This window comes from Panthera pardus, unplaced genomic scaffold, assembly GCF_024362965.1.
Source record: "Panthera pardus isolate Hobbes unplaced genomic scaffold, ASM2436296v1 HiC_scaffold_24, whole genome shotgun sequence".
Taxonomy (NCBI): domain Eukaryota; kingdom Metazoa; phylum Chordata; class Mammalia; order Carnivora; family Felidae; genus Panthera; species Panthera pardus.
The window spans coordinates 98,310,174-98,325,500 of NW_026526810.1; the positions used below are offsets into that span (position 1 = coordinate 98,310,174).

At 44.5% G+C, this 15,327-nt stretch overlaps 1 protein-coding gene across 4 annotated transcripts in view; it reads left to right on the forward strand.

Annotated features, from left to right (window-relative positions):
* DAAM1 (dishevelled associated activator of morphogenesis 1) overlaps positions 1-15,327 on the forward strand; it is a 176,013-nt gene that overhangs the window by 88,342 nt on the left and 72,344 nt on the right. For all 4 annotated transcript variants that reach the window (XR_002080635.2, XM_019451663.2, XM_019451666.2 and 1 more), the window contains one exon: positions 1,133-1,222. Coding sequence is in view for 3 of the 4 variants with exons in the window: in XM_019451663.2 (XP_019307208.1) it covers positions 1,133-1,222 (90 nt within the window). In the remaining variant the exon portion in view is untranslated. The remainder of the gene's footprint in view (positions 1-1,132; positions 1,223-15,327) is intronic.

The following is a 15,327-nucleotide window of genomic DNA, read 5'->3' on the forward strand; positions in this document are numbered from 1 at the left end:
CCAGTCTCCCACCCAAATTTCCCCCAGTTGTATTACAACAGGCATTGTTATTACGAGGAGGTAATAATGAATGGAACTCCGAGTTGTTGTGGGAACTGAGAAAATGCCTGCACGGTGCTTGGCTCCAGAAGCACTGAATAAACGTTAGTGGGGCCTGTGGCAGTGAAGATGCCACGCCCTCGTTCACAGCCGTCATTGGCTCTCCTTGGTCAAGAGAATAAACTCCTTATTCTTTTTCCTAAGACTTTTCACAGGGTGCCTCAGCGGCTCAGTTGGTTAAGCATCTGACTCTTGGTTTCTGCTCAGGTCATGATCTCACGTTTCATGAGTTTGAACCCCACATTGGGCTCTGTGCTGACAGTGTGGAGCCTGCTTCGGATTCTCTCTCTCTCTCTCTCTCTCTCTCTCTCTCTCTCTCTCTCTGTCTCTGTCTCTCCATCTCTCTCTCTGTCTCTTTCCATCCTCTGGTCTCTCTCTCTCTCTCTCAAAATAAATAAACAGACATTACAAAAAAAAAAAAAAAAAGACTCTTCACAAACTGATCACTCCCAATCTCCCAAACCTTTTATGTGATGATTCTTTGCATAATTCTGGTGTTTCGGCTAAGCTGATCTCTGTCCTCCAAACACACCTAGTCTGGTCTCGCACCCTGCCTTTGGTGCTGTTGCTCTCCTCTCCTTGTCATGTGCAAGTTCTTCAGGTCCAGCCTGATACTCAGTGTTGGTGGAGCCACCCCGAGCAAATCCTCATCTACAATATGAGTAATCCTTCCAAACTCTGGAGCTTTGATGGCCTTTACTGCTCAACAGACCCCCCCCCCCCCCCCCCCCCCCGCCCAAGCTGTACACAGTGGCTCAGGATGATTCTCTCTGTGCTCAGCTCACTTTCCCACACCCTGAAGTAAGTGTAGGCTGAGCCTTGCCCTTCTTGCCATGCTTGATACTCAGCCCCATGCCAGGGACGTGGCTTCTTAATGGTGACAACTAGACCTTACAGTCTCAGTCTTTTCCAAGTTCATTGAATTCTGTGTTGGTTTCTTTTTTTTTTTCCCCCTCTGTAATGACCCTTGATAAATTCTCCTATAGGAATAACATTTAATCTGTGAAATACTAATTACTATTTTTCTTCTCAGGATGAACTTGACCTGACAGACAAACACAGGGAAGCCATGTTTGCACTTCCAGCTGAGAAGAAATGGCAGATATACTGTAGCAAGAAAAAGGTAAGAAATTCATTGTGTTTATGGTTAACTGGAAAATTATCACTGTTGATTCCCTTTGCTCTCTCGTTTCACCACCAGGATTCAGACAGTTCTTTATAATGTACAGACCAGATCGTGGCCTTGTTGCTACATGGGGCAATGTGGTGATGCCTCAGATGTCGTTTTTATCAACACTTCATTGGACACCTTCCCATATCTCCTATACCTGTACCTGCTATTCATAGTCTTGTTACGACTGAGACCCAAAATAATATTGGCTTACACCAAGATCGAATTTTCTCTCTGTTTTTTACATAATAGTTGGTATCTCGGTAGGTTAGGACTAGTATTCTGGGGTCTCACTCCTCTGTTCTTACCTTCTAGCAGCTTTCCGTTTCAGCATCTCTAAGGTGTGGCCTCATCCTCATGGTCCAAAGTGGCTGTCTGACCATTTCATATTCTAAACTGAGGATGTGGGAAAGGGAAAGAAGGCACAGACTTCCCCACCTCCCCTCTTAGGGACATGTCCTAGGAGTCATCCACCTGAATTCCCTCACAGCCCACTGTTATATGGCCCCAGCTGCAAGGAAATCGATCTTTATTCTGGGTTCTGTTACCTTTGGAGAAGGGGAGAATGGATATCCTCTCTCGTGGTGCTAAGCATCACCGCATGGACTGTATCTCCTGCAATAACGTTCACTCTGCTATCTATCTTTTACCCTGTGGCAAATTCTGAGACCATGCCCACCCCATTTTTGGAACCAATCAAGTTCATGACCATCTTTTGCCACTTTTTTCTTGTGTTCAGTAGAAACTTGAATCGCGATGGGGTAAGCAGGAAGGGCAGGCTAGCACCTAGGAGAAATGGTACCTCTCTCTCTAACAGGCAGTGGACACTGGAGTTCCTCACTCTTGCCACAAGGAAATAAGAACAAACTATAGCAATCCAATTTCTTTTCAAGACACAATATCAGTCCGAGAAACTTTTCCTATGTGACTAGCGTGCATTGTGAGACCTCCATTTACCCATGTGAGTGTCTCTGAGCACCACTGCCCCTTTGCTGCCTTGTCTGATTGCTGTGCTGTCCTTCCAGGAACATGTCTACAGTAGTGAGCCTGCGTGTGCCCCTCTCCAGCCAGACTTTGTGCCTCTGGGGGCGAGGCACCATGTCTTAGCTCATCTTTGTAACTCCAGCATCGGACACGTTGAAATGAGTGCATGACGAGTGAACCACTAAGTTGTCATGAGTGTTATGCTGAACTGTCAAAAAAAAAAATTTAAAGCACAATTAGTTTTCCACCTGAGCAGTTACAATTGCTAAAACTATGTGTGGGGTTTGGTTCCAGGGGCCTTTGCTGAGAGACGTGTCCAGCTCTAACCTCTCTGTATGGTTTTCTGAGCTGCTACCAGATCAGACTAAGTTGTAGACCTAAGGATTCCGAAACTAGTAGTAACCAAGAAGATGTGTTTGTGAATGATTGTGTCTTCTTCTTTTTTCTCTTTGTACTGTCTCTCTCTTACTGAACTGATTGTCGTAGCTCAGGGAACAGGTATAATACACTGGGAAAGCATTTTGAAATTAAAATATGTTCAGTTCTGAAAGTGATGGTATTGTATGGTCTTTGAAAGCAAGGGAACTTTCACACAGCCATCTTAGGACCTGGCCCCTGGAACCAAGAAGGAAAAATCTTCAAGTTCCTTATGTGCACAGAGGACATGTCTGTCTATTTTGGCTCATCCGAGTGCAGAGTTTTTTTCTCAAAATTAGGAAACAATATGAAGTGGGGACTGAGAATATACACTGGAGGGAAGGAAAGGGCAGGAAAATGGGAGCAGCTTACTGAGGGGAAAGTTTTCTTCTTTCCCAGATTTTATTACACCCTTGACAGCAATTGTAAGTTAATCATGGAAACTGCTGCCCCTTAGACTAGAAAAGGCAAATCCTGGAGGATAGTAATGACCTTGGACTTGGCAGCTGTTGCTCATTTTTCAATTTCCAGGCCTATCAAATCCCCTTGCAAACACTGCCTCGTGTGCACATGGTGAGGTTTACCTTTTTTTAGGAGGATAGATAGGGATGTGGCCCCTGGCTTCTGAGTCCCATTTCTTGATGGATGGGCCCTTCCTACTAGTACCTGGCCAGACTGCACAGACCTTTGGAAATGCAGTTCTCCTGCAGGCTTCATCCCTGCAGCCTGGATTCCTTACATGACAGCCAAGTTGTGGCTGAGTGGGAAAGCCATTTGAAGTCTTTGGGGATTCCCGTGGGGTTATAGATCTGCCTCACTTTAAAATGTATGATAGGAGCCTGGGTGGCTCAATGGGTTAAGCGTCTGACTTCACGTCAGGTCGTGATCTCCTGGTTTGTAAGTTCGAGCCCCACATCAGGCTCCATGCTGACAGTGAGGAGCCTGCTTGGGATTCTCTCCCTCCCTCCCTCCCTCCCTCCCCCCCGACCCCGCCCCTCCCCAACTTGTGCATTCACACGTGCTCTCTGTCTCTGTCTTTCTCTCTCTCTCAAAATAAATAAATAAATAAACTTTTAAAAATGGTTTTAAAAAATGGATGGGAGTGTTGCTAAATGTAGGTTTTTCTTGACTAGAGCCTCTCAAACTGTTAAGCGTGCTATGTGATGGATCTGAAACTGACCTTTCTTGGGGCACTGTAATAAATAGGGAAACAATACAATGAGTAAGAGAACACAAAAATTTAAGTGTGAAAAGGGCATAACGTTTACCTCTCTTCATATAATGCGATCCCCTGACGGACAGTTTGCTCATTCTCAAAGTGGAGCCCATGGTGGCCGTCCGTGTTACTACGAACAGATTGTTTTCCTTGGACCGTATCTTTGGTCGCCTTTTCAAATCAGGCTTGTCACCAGCAAGTCAAACCACATCTGTTTCTCGGGCGAAGGGAAAGCTACATACTCACGGCTTTTTAGATTTTCCATCTCTCAAGATTAGAACCCAGCACATTACAGACATTCTCACACATAGTGAAACCATAGAGTAAGGGCCCACGAAAGCCAACAGAAACAGACACATGAGTTGGTGAAAAGCAGGCTTTCTGTGTAAAAGTGCACAGCAGTTGTGGAGGCAAACGAGACTGGGAACTGAGGATGGGGCCAGGCCTCACTCAGCCAAGTGGCTCTTTTCCACCCAATAGTGACTTGCGTCCCAACAGCGGCTGTCTGCTTATCAGGCTCCATGTTCATTTCTCACACTCGTCTCTATCTAAGTCTCCGGTTGAAAACCCATTTCCAGAGCCAAAATGAAAGCAGCAAAAGTATTTCTGGGGCTGAAAGAATTGGAGAGAAATTAATTGGAGGCTTGCCTAATTGAGTAATCCGGGGGAGAGTAAGAGATGGATGTTGTGGCCTTGTTGAAAGTCCAAACAAATCTGTAAAAATGACGGGGCTGGTTGGGCAGCCGTGGTTTGTCATATGCAGCAGTCCACTGTCAAATTATTTTCACTTCTGTGAAAGGGCCAAAAAAAGGTCCTGTTGGTGGGGCTGGAGGTATTTTCGAATAGGAAATGTTTGTGGTTCTTATCTTTAAAGGTAATTCCCTTTTTAGTTCCAATCACAACATACTCTTTTGTTTAAGTGAGGTTTTTCCCAGTCTCTAGCCAGAAACTGCATCTGTTAACAATCTTTTGGATTTTAAACTGAAACTTTTTAAACAATGAACCATCTGACCACGAAAGGCATCTGGCCATGCTGTATTTGCTTATTGTTAACATGATTTTTAAACCCTGGGAAAAGCAAGGAGAGGGCTGCGGAGAGGAGAGAATAAAAGGGCGTGTGCCCCGTGTCACGGTGGCAGCGATCTTATCGGCACCGGCAGGAATCTTTAATTGCAGTTTTCCACGGGAGCAACTGCGCCAGTTGCCTCGCTTAGCCAGTCCTTGTAAGTCTCCAAAAAATACCTGCTTCCCCTCCTGAAGCTTCAGAGTTTGCAAAGTAGACGAATGGCGCTGGACACTGTTAGCGGTAGTGTCATCAGGTATTTGAGGCGAAGATCAAGATTTAAGGAGTGTACGAACTTCCCTCCTTCTGTCTCCAATCTCTAAAGCCACGGCTTAAGTAAATGGCTTTGGATTCTCCATATTGCATTTCTGCATCTTTTCGGGTCTTCTGTGGAGGAGGTGGATTTTTACTGCGCCGCTGAGCGTGTGTTTGACTGTAGTTCAATTAAATCCTTTAAGAATCTTGCCCGACCCGGCTGCAGCGGAGTTGTTGTGATTTGTGCAAAGTGCTGATCTGGTGCCAGGTACATTTTGGAGACCTCTAGGAAAAGTGGCAGAAAATTCAGCTGGTACTTTTCATTCACTCCCGTCTTTTGGTTCGCATATCCTAATTGGATCACTTCCCCACTCCTCCCCGCAAAAAGCAATTCTCCTCTTGCCACACACCAAAAAAAGATTGAAGTTGTGTTGTGTACAGTCGCCAGGGTGCAGTTTCAGTTCCTTGAGAGCGGAGGCCCTCTTGCGTTCAAAGGAACGTAGGCTGAAGCGCTGGAATTAAGACCAAAGGAACCACCAGTTTTCCTCACAGCTGTCAAACAAGCCAGGTATAAAACGAGGGGGCGAGATGATAGTTCACCCTGTAGTTGTTTCCAGTATCCTACTGAGAGGGTCCTGTGGGGAGGCTGGGATGAGAAGCAGTGGTCGGGCACTGGACCTGGAAGGCGTGAGAAGGAAGAGAAGCTAGGTATCCCTCCTTGATGGTGGTTTAAATGTACAGTAGAGTGAGCTTTGGGTTTTCAGGCACTCACTGTGTTAGCTGTCAAGATTGGGGAGAGGGAGTCCGGAAAAGGGAGAAGACCAGATTTCAGTAAGTATGTTTCTAGACTTTTAAAGAAGTACTTGGGTTGGTTTCCTGCCATTGAGTTTTCACCTGATAATGGATTCCAGTTGGGATTTGTAGTCCTAAGTGCTCAGGGGTTGAGGAAAATAGCAGAAGTAGAAGTGAACAGAAATAAGATCGGGCTGTCTTTCCCCCTCTGCTTCTCTAAAGAAAATGAGGGAAGCACATTAGCTGGAGGACAGTGGGCATCTTCAGGCTCTGTAGGCTCTGAAACTCTCTGCCTTGTCTACATATTCCATGGCTCTGAAAGGGAATATAATTGCATATAATGCCAGACTGAACCACTAAGGAACAACGAGCTTTGAGTTTCTTCACTCCATGCAGCAATACAGTTGGCGGAGGGCAAGCTGGTTTGTGACTCACCTGATGTGTATGGAGTACTTTCTGTAGGTCAGAAAGTACTGACTAAACTCTTGGCTAAACTCTGAGGATGATTAAACAAATAAGTCAAATTTCCTGCAGTGGGTGATCCTGGTAGGAGAAGTAGATAAAATCAAATAGTTACCAAGTCTTGTCATAAGCTCCGTAATGGGGTAAGCAAACAGGCTCTGGGGCACAGGGCAAGGAGCCACCAGGCTTTGGGGGTGGGTGTGTGTGGCTCAGACAACAGCTCCTTTACCACCCTGACCCCTCTAGCACTTGCACCGGTGAGAGACCTGACACTGTCATGCTTTTGTCCCGTCTTCTAGAAACTGGCCCCCTTTTTCAGTAGTTGAGCGATGTTCACATCCACTGTCTATTTTCTCTCTTGATTAGTACTTTGTTCTCTGTCCCTTTTCCAATACTGAAAAGGTCAGCTTTAGACTGTTGGCCTAATCCAACTGATCTTCGCTAAACACAGTTTGTAGGCCTTGTTAGGAAATCTGTAAAGAGGCTTAAACTTTTGAAAAAAAGGCCCTGGGGGGGAAGACTGAAATAACTGAGGTTTGTTCAGCGTGGAGAAGAGAAAGTCGGGTAGAAATTCTAACATGAGCTGATGTCCACTGGGTATACCCCAGTGAAACTATGGTATCTTGTCAAAATATTGCCAACTTAGAGTTGGTAAAGAGCGGCTGCCTCAAGCCCTCCCAGTAAAAATCTCCATGCCAAGCTGACTTCCTTTTTTTTTTTTTTTTAATTTTTTTTAATGTTTATTTTCGAGAGAGAGAGAGAGCGCGTGCGAGCAGGGGAGGGACAGAGAAAGAGGGAGACACAGAATCCAAAGCAGGCTCCAGGCTCTGAGCTGTCAGCACAGAGCCTGATGCGGGGCTCAAACTCACGAGCTGCGAGATCATGACGTGAGCCGAAGTCAGACGCTTAACCAACTGAGCCACCCAGGCACCCCTGACAGTCTGACTCTTCTCCCAAGGGTCCAACAGTTTTCTCCCATGATTCAAGGACTGAAGGGTTAAGTCCTGGCATGGCAAAACAGGGGACTCCAGGACCCTGTTCCCACATTGCATCATTGGTTCTGATGCACTGACACCCTTCACTGACTCCCATGCTATACAGTTTGATAAATATTTTGCCCATTGGCCTGAGTATGAGATGCTGATTGACCTGAAGATGGTGACCAAAACTTTTTGATAATATGTATTTGGAGCCTGAAACGTTCCTCTTCTGGGAATTGACTCCACAAAAGTGATGAGAAATGAAAGCAAAGACCTATATGTGAGGCAGTTCTTTGCAGTGTTCTTGAAAGCCCAGGATTGTAACCAACTTAAAGAGGATGGTTATATTATAGCACACAATCCTGACAGTATCTTGTAGCCATTGAAAAGTCATGTTATCAAAAGAAAAAAAAAAAAATGTCATGTTATCAAAGAAATTTCAGTGACCTGGGAAACTAATGATACAGTGTTAAAAAAAAAGGTGTAAAGCTATAATTGGTACGATCAAAAGTTTGCACAAAAGTATATAGATAGAGGTAAGCAGACAGAAACAGCTGTTTGTTGGGACTGTGGGTGATTTACTTTTTTTTTTTTTTTTAATGTTGATTTTTGACAGAGAGAGATACAGAGTGAGAGTAGGGGAGGAGCAGAGAGAGAGTGGGAGACCCAGGCTCCAGGCTCTGAGCTGTCAGCACAGAGCCCGACACGGGGCTTGAACCCACGAACTGTGAGATCATGACCTGAGCCAAAGTCGGATGCTTAACTGACTGAGCCACCCAGGCACCCCGCTTTTTTGTTTATAAAGATATTTCCCAGATTTTCTACAGTGCGTTATTCTCCCTCTTACCTAGGAGTATTTTTTCCCCCTGATTATAAAAATAAAATTGCTCTTTTTAAAATGTGCATTCAATATATTTTGTATCAGTCGGGTTTCAGTCAGAGAAGCAGGACTACTGGGGGAGACACAGAGCTAAGAGATTCACCCTGAGGCCGGCTAAGCACTCTTTGTCAGGCTGCTGTCTTTATTTCTGTTGCCGGAGCTTCACATTCTGGAGCAGGCAGTTCGGAAGAAAGGTGGGTGTAACTGGGAGGGAGCAAGGATAGGCTGGAGCCCACAAGGACACACAAGCCAGTGTCCATTCTCTCGACCTCTGGCTCTTGTGTGGGTGTCATGCAGAAGCCTGAACCATTAGTCATGGACCTCAGCACACACACACCTGGGCCAGGAGAAGCTGAGGGAGGATCCAGGGGAAGGTGGGGCAGTTGCAGACCCGCCTGCTATTTCACACCAACAAGGTGAGCCAGCCGTTAAAAGACAAGTATGAAGAACAAAATGGCTGCTGCTTTGCCTCTGGCCTCTATACCTCCTGTGAGAGCCTCTCTCTGTGGCTCCCCGTACCCAGAAGCCTCCAAGAAAGGATATTGTTCAGCCTAGCCAAGTCGAGCATTATAAAGCCACCACATACTTGTATTGAAATGAGGAGGAAAAATAAATATTATTTAAAATGCAGCCAGTGCTTGTGTTGTCAAGGCAACCCTGGCTTTTTTTTTTTTTTTTTCCTTCTTCCTTCCTTTGTCTAGCTCAGGGACCTGTTTTGTTTTTTGTTTTGTTTTTCTCCCCTCCATCTCCTTTTTTTTTTTTTTTTTTAAACTCTTCCTTTGTGACATTAAAACAAAGGGGAATCTATAAACCACCCAAAGGTTTTCAGTACCATTTATCTATTTAGGCAGTGACTGTGAAAACATGGTGATCTTGGCTTTAGTGAGATTTCCTGAGTTTTCTGCCCAGAAACGCACTGAAGCCATGTTTCTCATTGCCCTTTCTCCCCTAAGGAGTGTAATCTCAAAGCTAATGACCCATTTCCTTTCTTTAGTTTCATTTATTTTTTTTAAATGTTTGTTTATTTTTGAGAGAGAGAGAGAGCAGAGGAGGGACAGAGAGAGAAAGAGAGAAAGAATCTCAAGTAGGCTCTGCACCGGCAGGGCAGAGCCCCACGCAGGGCTCAAACTCACGAACTGTGAGATCATGACTTGAGCCAAAATCAAGAGTCAGACGCTCTCGACTGACTCAGACTGAGCCACCCAGGCGCCCCTTTCTTTATTTTCTTTTAATTGCAAAAGCCAGTGCTGTCAAAATGAACACCGAATTGTAGATTTGGAGTAGAAAATTCAAGGACTCTCTGTCTCTGGCAGCCCTTGAACCAGTGTTGAAATAAAGGGTGGTTGGTTCATGAGTATTTATGTGACTCCTACTCCCGTAATCCCTCGGTTCAATAATGTCAGTTTGGGGCATTTTTTTTCCTCCTTGTATTAACCAATTCTGCCATTCTAGCTGTTCCTACTACCACCCATGTCTTGAAGTCTAAAGAATGGTCCTGAGCTCATAGTTCTGTATTGCCACCTGGTAGGTGGCCAGTTTCACGAATGAAGAAAGCAGTAAGCAAACTTGCCCACAGGGTGAACCAAAACATATCTATCTTCCCTGGTGCTTGGAGAAGTGAACAAATCTAAAATATGGTGGGCAAGTTCTGTAGTCTTTCAATGGGGTTCTATATTCTGGGTCAGTACAGGCCTCTGTTTTTCAGGCTTCACCAGTAAAAGGACTTCCCTTGGGGTAGATTATCTCCAAGAGCCTTTCAGTCAAGAGATCTGTCTACAAGCTTCCTACATTATGTTTGCCCCTCATAATTGTTCTAAACTGTATTGTAATGTGATTGCCACTATTTTTTCTAAGATAAGCAGAAGGCAAGTAACAGCTATGAGAAAATATTTTGCATAGTTACAGGCCATCTGAAGGGTGACCAGAGAAGGGAGGATACCATTCACTAGGAGATATTTCTGAACCCTTCTGATTTCTCTCTCCTCTGTGTAATGAGATCAACTTCACAGGGTGGTTGTGGATATTAAGATAATATGATGTCAGAGTTAACGGAGAGCTTGGGGCATGGTGATGACAGCTGTTGACATTGTCAATGTCAGTGATGGTGACTATGATCAAAATAGTAGTATGGACTCACTTTCTGTTTGTCCACACTCATGCTAGTCTGGGATTCACGTCCATATTCTTAAACAATGATACCTGGTTTTCACAGAACAGTAGTGAAGATTTTAAAAGCCCTCTCTCTCAGTTGGACCACAGAAACTTTTGGAGGCAGAAATAGTGAGTTAGGAGGATAAATTATAGATCAGGGAAGAAACCAAGACGGTCTTCACTGTTAGCACCAGAAATGGGCAGGAGGCCCCTTTTGTATCAGAAGTTCTAGGGCATTGGCGATCAATGTGTAGTTCCTAAGCTCCTGGGCGGAGCTCTGAATCTGGTATCAGGAGTGCCCTTAATTGGTACTTGGGAAGGTTGGGACCCTGAAAACGTCAGAGTCTATCCCACTTCTTCTCACCCACCTGCCCACTGCAGTGCTTCAGTCCCTGCTGACCAGCTGCAGCCCTTGGAGATGCTCCCATCATTGGGCTTGCTTGGCAAGCAGGTGTGAACACCAGCTGATCTCTGGGAAATGGGTATGTGTGTGGATCAAGCCAGTTTTTAACTAAAATTCCTCTCTTGCTGCCTAGGAAAGGCAAGTGGTTGAAAGATCTTCAGTTTTTGAAATAAGAGCACTAAAAATAGTTTTAGACGAAAACATTACTACTGCTATTTTTTTTTGCAGTGGGGAAAAATCCCGTGATAGGACACAACACCAAGAGGTTCCACGAAACAAGTCAGCTTTACAAATAAGTGATTTATTGGGTTGAAGTGAGCTGGAATTACCCTCTGTTCAACAATAAAATTTGTTCAGAGTTGCAGCATTATAATTCAATAGTGCATTCTAGCTGTGTGATTTCCAAAATCCATCTAACAAAACAAAACTTCGGCGTTGAGGAGATCATAAAAGAATGTTTTAGGGACACTTGGGTGGCTCAGTTGGTTAAGCGTCCGACTTTGGCTCAGGTCACAATCTTACGGTTCTTGACTTCGAGCCCCTCATCAGTCTGTGTGCTGACAGCTCAGAGCCTAGAGCCTGCTTCGGATTCTGTGTCTCCCTCTCTCTCTGCCCACCCCCCACCCCCCCCCCCCCCCACCTTGTGCTCTGTCTCTCTCTCTCTTTCTCAAAAATGAACAAACATTAAAAAAAAATTAAAGATGCTAAAAATAAAAAAGAATGTTTTAGCACAGATACCATTATTGGTAGAAATCTTAAACCTAATTACCAGAGCAGACGTTCTGGGTACCGATAAATTGGCATTCTCTAAAATTTCTGAAAAGAAAACAAATTTCTGATAACTTTCCCCTCCACTCGTGGGATAAACTACTATATCCCGGTTGGTGATATGATTTTTCTTGTGAAATTTTAAATATACAAAAAAGTACAGAATATAATGAACACCCGTGTTTAACAACTGCTGACATTTTATAATCACCATGGATTTTTTTTTTAAACATTTATTTATTTTTGAGACAGAGTGAGACAGAGCATGAACGGGGGAGGGTCAGAGAGAGAGGGAGACACAGAATCTGAAACAGGCTCCAGGCTCTGAGCTGTCAGCACAGAGCCCAACGCAGGGCTCGAACTCACAGACCGCGAGATCATGACCTGAGCTGAAGTTGGCCGCTTAACCGACTGAGCCACCCAGGTGCCCCTCACCATGGATTTTTTTATTTTATTTATTTTTTAAATATAATTTATTGTCAAGTTGGCTAACATACAGTGAATACAGTGCACTCTTGGTTTTGGGGGTAGATTCCTGTGATTCATCGCTTACATACAACACCCAGTGCTCATCCCAACAAGTGCCCTCCTCAGTGCCCACCATGGATTTTTTTAAAAAGAAAGGAAACATAAATATAGCTGAAGCCCAAAGGTGACCTATTCTGGAGGTGGTACATGTTTTCTTTTCCTTGCCCATGTATTTATGACTTTATTCTGCATGTATATATTCATAGACAATATATGGTAGTTCATTTTAACTGCAATATGATGTTCCATTACATGAACACACCACAGTTTAATTATTTCACACCCCTTTGGATAATGCTTACTTGCAGTTTTTCATTATTTTTTAAAAAGTATGGCAATGAACAGCCTTGTGCATGTGTTCAAGAATTTTTCTGGGATAAACACCAAAACATGTAATTCCTGGGTTGTTGGCTGTGAACATTTCCACCTTTAATTGCTCTCTGAAGTTGTCATAATAATTTAGACCTGCAGCATATTAATTGCCAGCCATCTGAGGGATCGGTACCCTCCGAGGGGAGAGAACTGATACTTTGTTGCCCTGATGAATCGCTTTACTTAAGTTTGAATGTTTCAGATACAAGAAGCTGTCATTCAGTTTTCAAATCAAATCAAACTTAAGTAGCAAATCAAACTGAAGTAAAAATTACTGAAGTAGAAAGTGCTCATTTGAAGAAGAAGAATCCAGGGCGCCTGGGTGGCTCAGTCGGTTAAGCGTCTGACTTCAGCTCAGGTCACGATCTCGCAGTCCGTGAGTTCGAGCCCCGCGTCGGGCTCTGGGCTGATGGGTCAGAGCCTGGAGCCTGTTTCTGATTCTGTGTCTCCCTCTCTCTCTGCCCCTCCCCCGTTCATGCTCTGTCTCTCTCTGTCCCAAAAATAAATAAACGTTAAAAAAAAAAAAATTTAAAAAAAAAAAAAAGAAGAAGAAGAATCCAAGGTTTGGAAAATGAAAAGCATTCCATTCAAATACCCATAAAGCCATAGAAAAGTACAAAGTGTTAGAAGTATATAAAAATGGACAGTTCACTCAGCATTATGTTTATTTGATTTTGACTACAAAGGAAACTGCTCTGTGTGTGGTTCACCCTTACTCTCCTCCAGACCTCTTTACACCCTTAGTCCCAGACACAGGCAAATTGTGTTTCCATCTTTAGCAGGCTCTTGACTGATATATGTATGCAATCACCCAACACAGGAAGTCCCTCTGAGGCATCGGCCACTTCCCTGATGGACGACAGCCCGGGTACAGGTGCAGGACCAGCACATCTGCACAAGCAGGCAGGCAGGATGTGGCTGGAAATGCCATAATTGGTTTCTTTCTTCCTCTCACCAAAGTACCTTTATCTCGAGCATCGGTAACAATTGTGAAAGCCTCTCTCCTTTCCTTTCTTAGACTCTTTGATTCCTTTGAATGTTAAGAAATTGAGACGTGTACTTGCTGTGTGTCTACCCCCCATGCCTACATTCTGAACCAGTTTCTGCGTACAAGTCAATTCCTGGATTTGGGGATTGTTGATTTTTTTTTTTTTTTATGTTTATTTATCTTAGAGACAGAATGTGAGCGGGGGAGGTGCAGAGAAAGAGGGAGACATTGACTCTGAAGCAGGCTCCAGGCTCTGAGCTGTCAGCACAGAGCCCAATGCAGGGCTTGGACCCATGAGCTGTGAATTCGTTACCTGAGCTGAAGTCCTGTGCTTAATCAGCTGAGCCCCCCAGGTGCCAGGGAATTGTTGATTCTTAAGTCTGTAAATACTTTACTCTGCTTGGTTCTTCCTGACAGCCTTGTAAAAAAAAGTGCTTGTGTATCTACTTTGTGGACACCATCTTCCCTTTGTGCTTCCTCATACTTGCATTGCTCCAGTGAGTAACTCTGTTATCCAAGGCCTTGCTTTCACTGTAAATAAGAAATACCAAGTTGGAAGAGGGGGGAGAGAATGACCCTGCATTTGCGTTCACTTAAAATCATCCAAACAATAAAAATAAGCCATATAGAGCTGGGGGAAAGTAGGCCATCTTGGTTGGACAGATCATGAATGTGGAGTCAGGGAGAGAGTGGGTGTCGCTTGTCCTGTGGAGCTCTATCTTTCCCTCTGGAATGGGGGCTAGAGAAGCAACTCTCCCCTCTTTCATTCTGTGCTTGTCACTCATGCCTGTGTCGGTGCTGCACTATGGAGAGAACACTCCAACTTCATCTCTGGTCACTGGAAAAGATGTGTAGCTTGGGGTTTGCATGGAATCCCTGGGAGGGCAGTGGTTCTCAACTGCCATACAGCAGCTATCTTTGGCCTCCAAATCTTAATTGTTAAGCAGATTCCTTTTGACAGCTCCCTTTGACAGCTCTCGTACATAACAGATTCCGTCATGTGTTGATTGCAGAGTTAGGAGTACATGACTCTCTTGGAGCTCTCAGTCTTTGCCATAGAGTACTTGTCAACAGTGCTGTTGTGGAACCAAGGTGCCAAATGTGTCTGTGTGCGGCCCTTTGAACCCCGTGCCTGTGTGTGTTGAAACACACAAGCACAGGCCCATTTCACTTCCAAAATTCTGCAGTCTCCAGGTGTAGAATTACACATTGAGTGTCTCAGTGATAGCTGTATCTCTGATGGAAAGGACATCACTACATTTCAGATCTGAGAGTCCAGAGCTAGCTGCCCTTTCTGATTATTGCCAGCTCATTGGGTCCCTCAGGGACAAACGGCACAAGAGACACTCCAGACTGATGCACATCCTTTGATTCAGGATTCCTTAGGACTGTGGCCCCCTTCCCTGGTTGACAGAGTGTGCACTGTGAGTAACCTCAAGCAGAGATGGCAAAAAGGTTCATCTTGATTACCAACTCGGAACAGTTGGGGGTTGAAGCCTGGAGCACTTAAAGAACCATTCAGAGGTTATGAATGGATTCAGTAAGAATAGTGTGGTAATTAATTAGCAATGTCTGCCATGAGACATGATGGGAAAAGGTGGCATATGTAGCAAATTTTCCCATCCTTGCCCTTGAGGGCTTCTCTTGCTCCTAAATTGGAGTTGGACGTTAAGTATCATATTCCATGCTTTTTTCTCCCCGGGTCTCTCCCTGGTCTTCTGCAGACTCTCTAAGTGCCGTGGCACCTACTTTCATAGAACGAATACCCCAAGCCTGCCTGATGTCACCATCTCCTGGA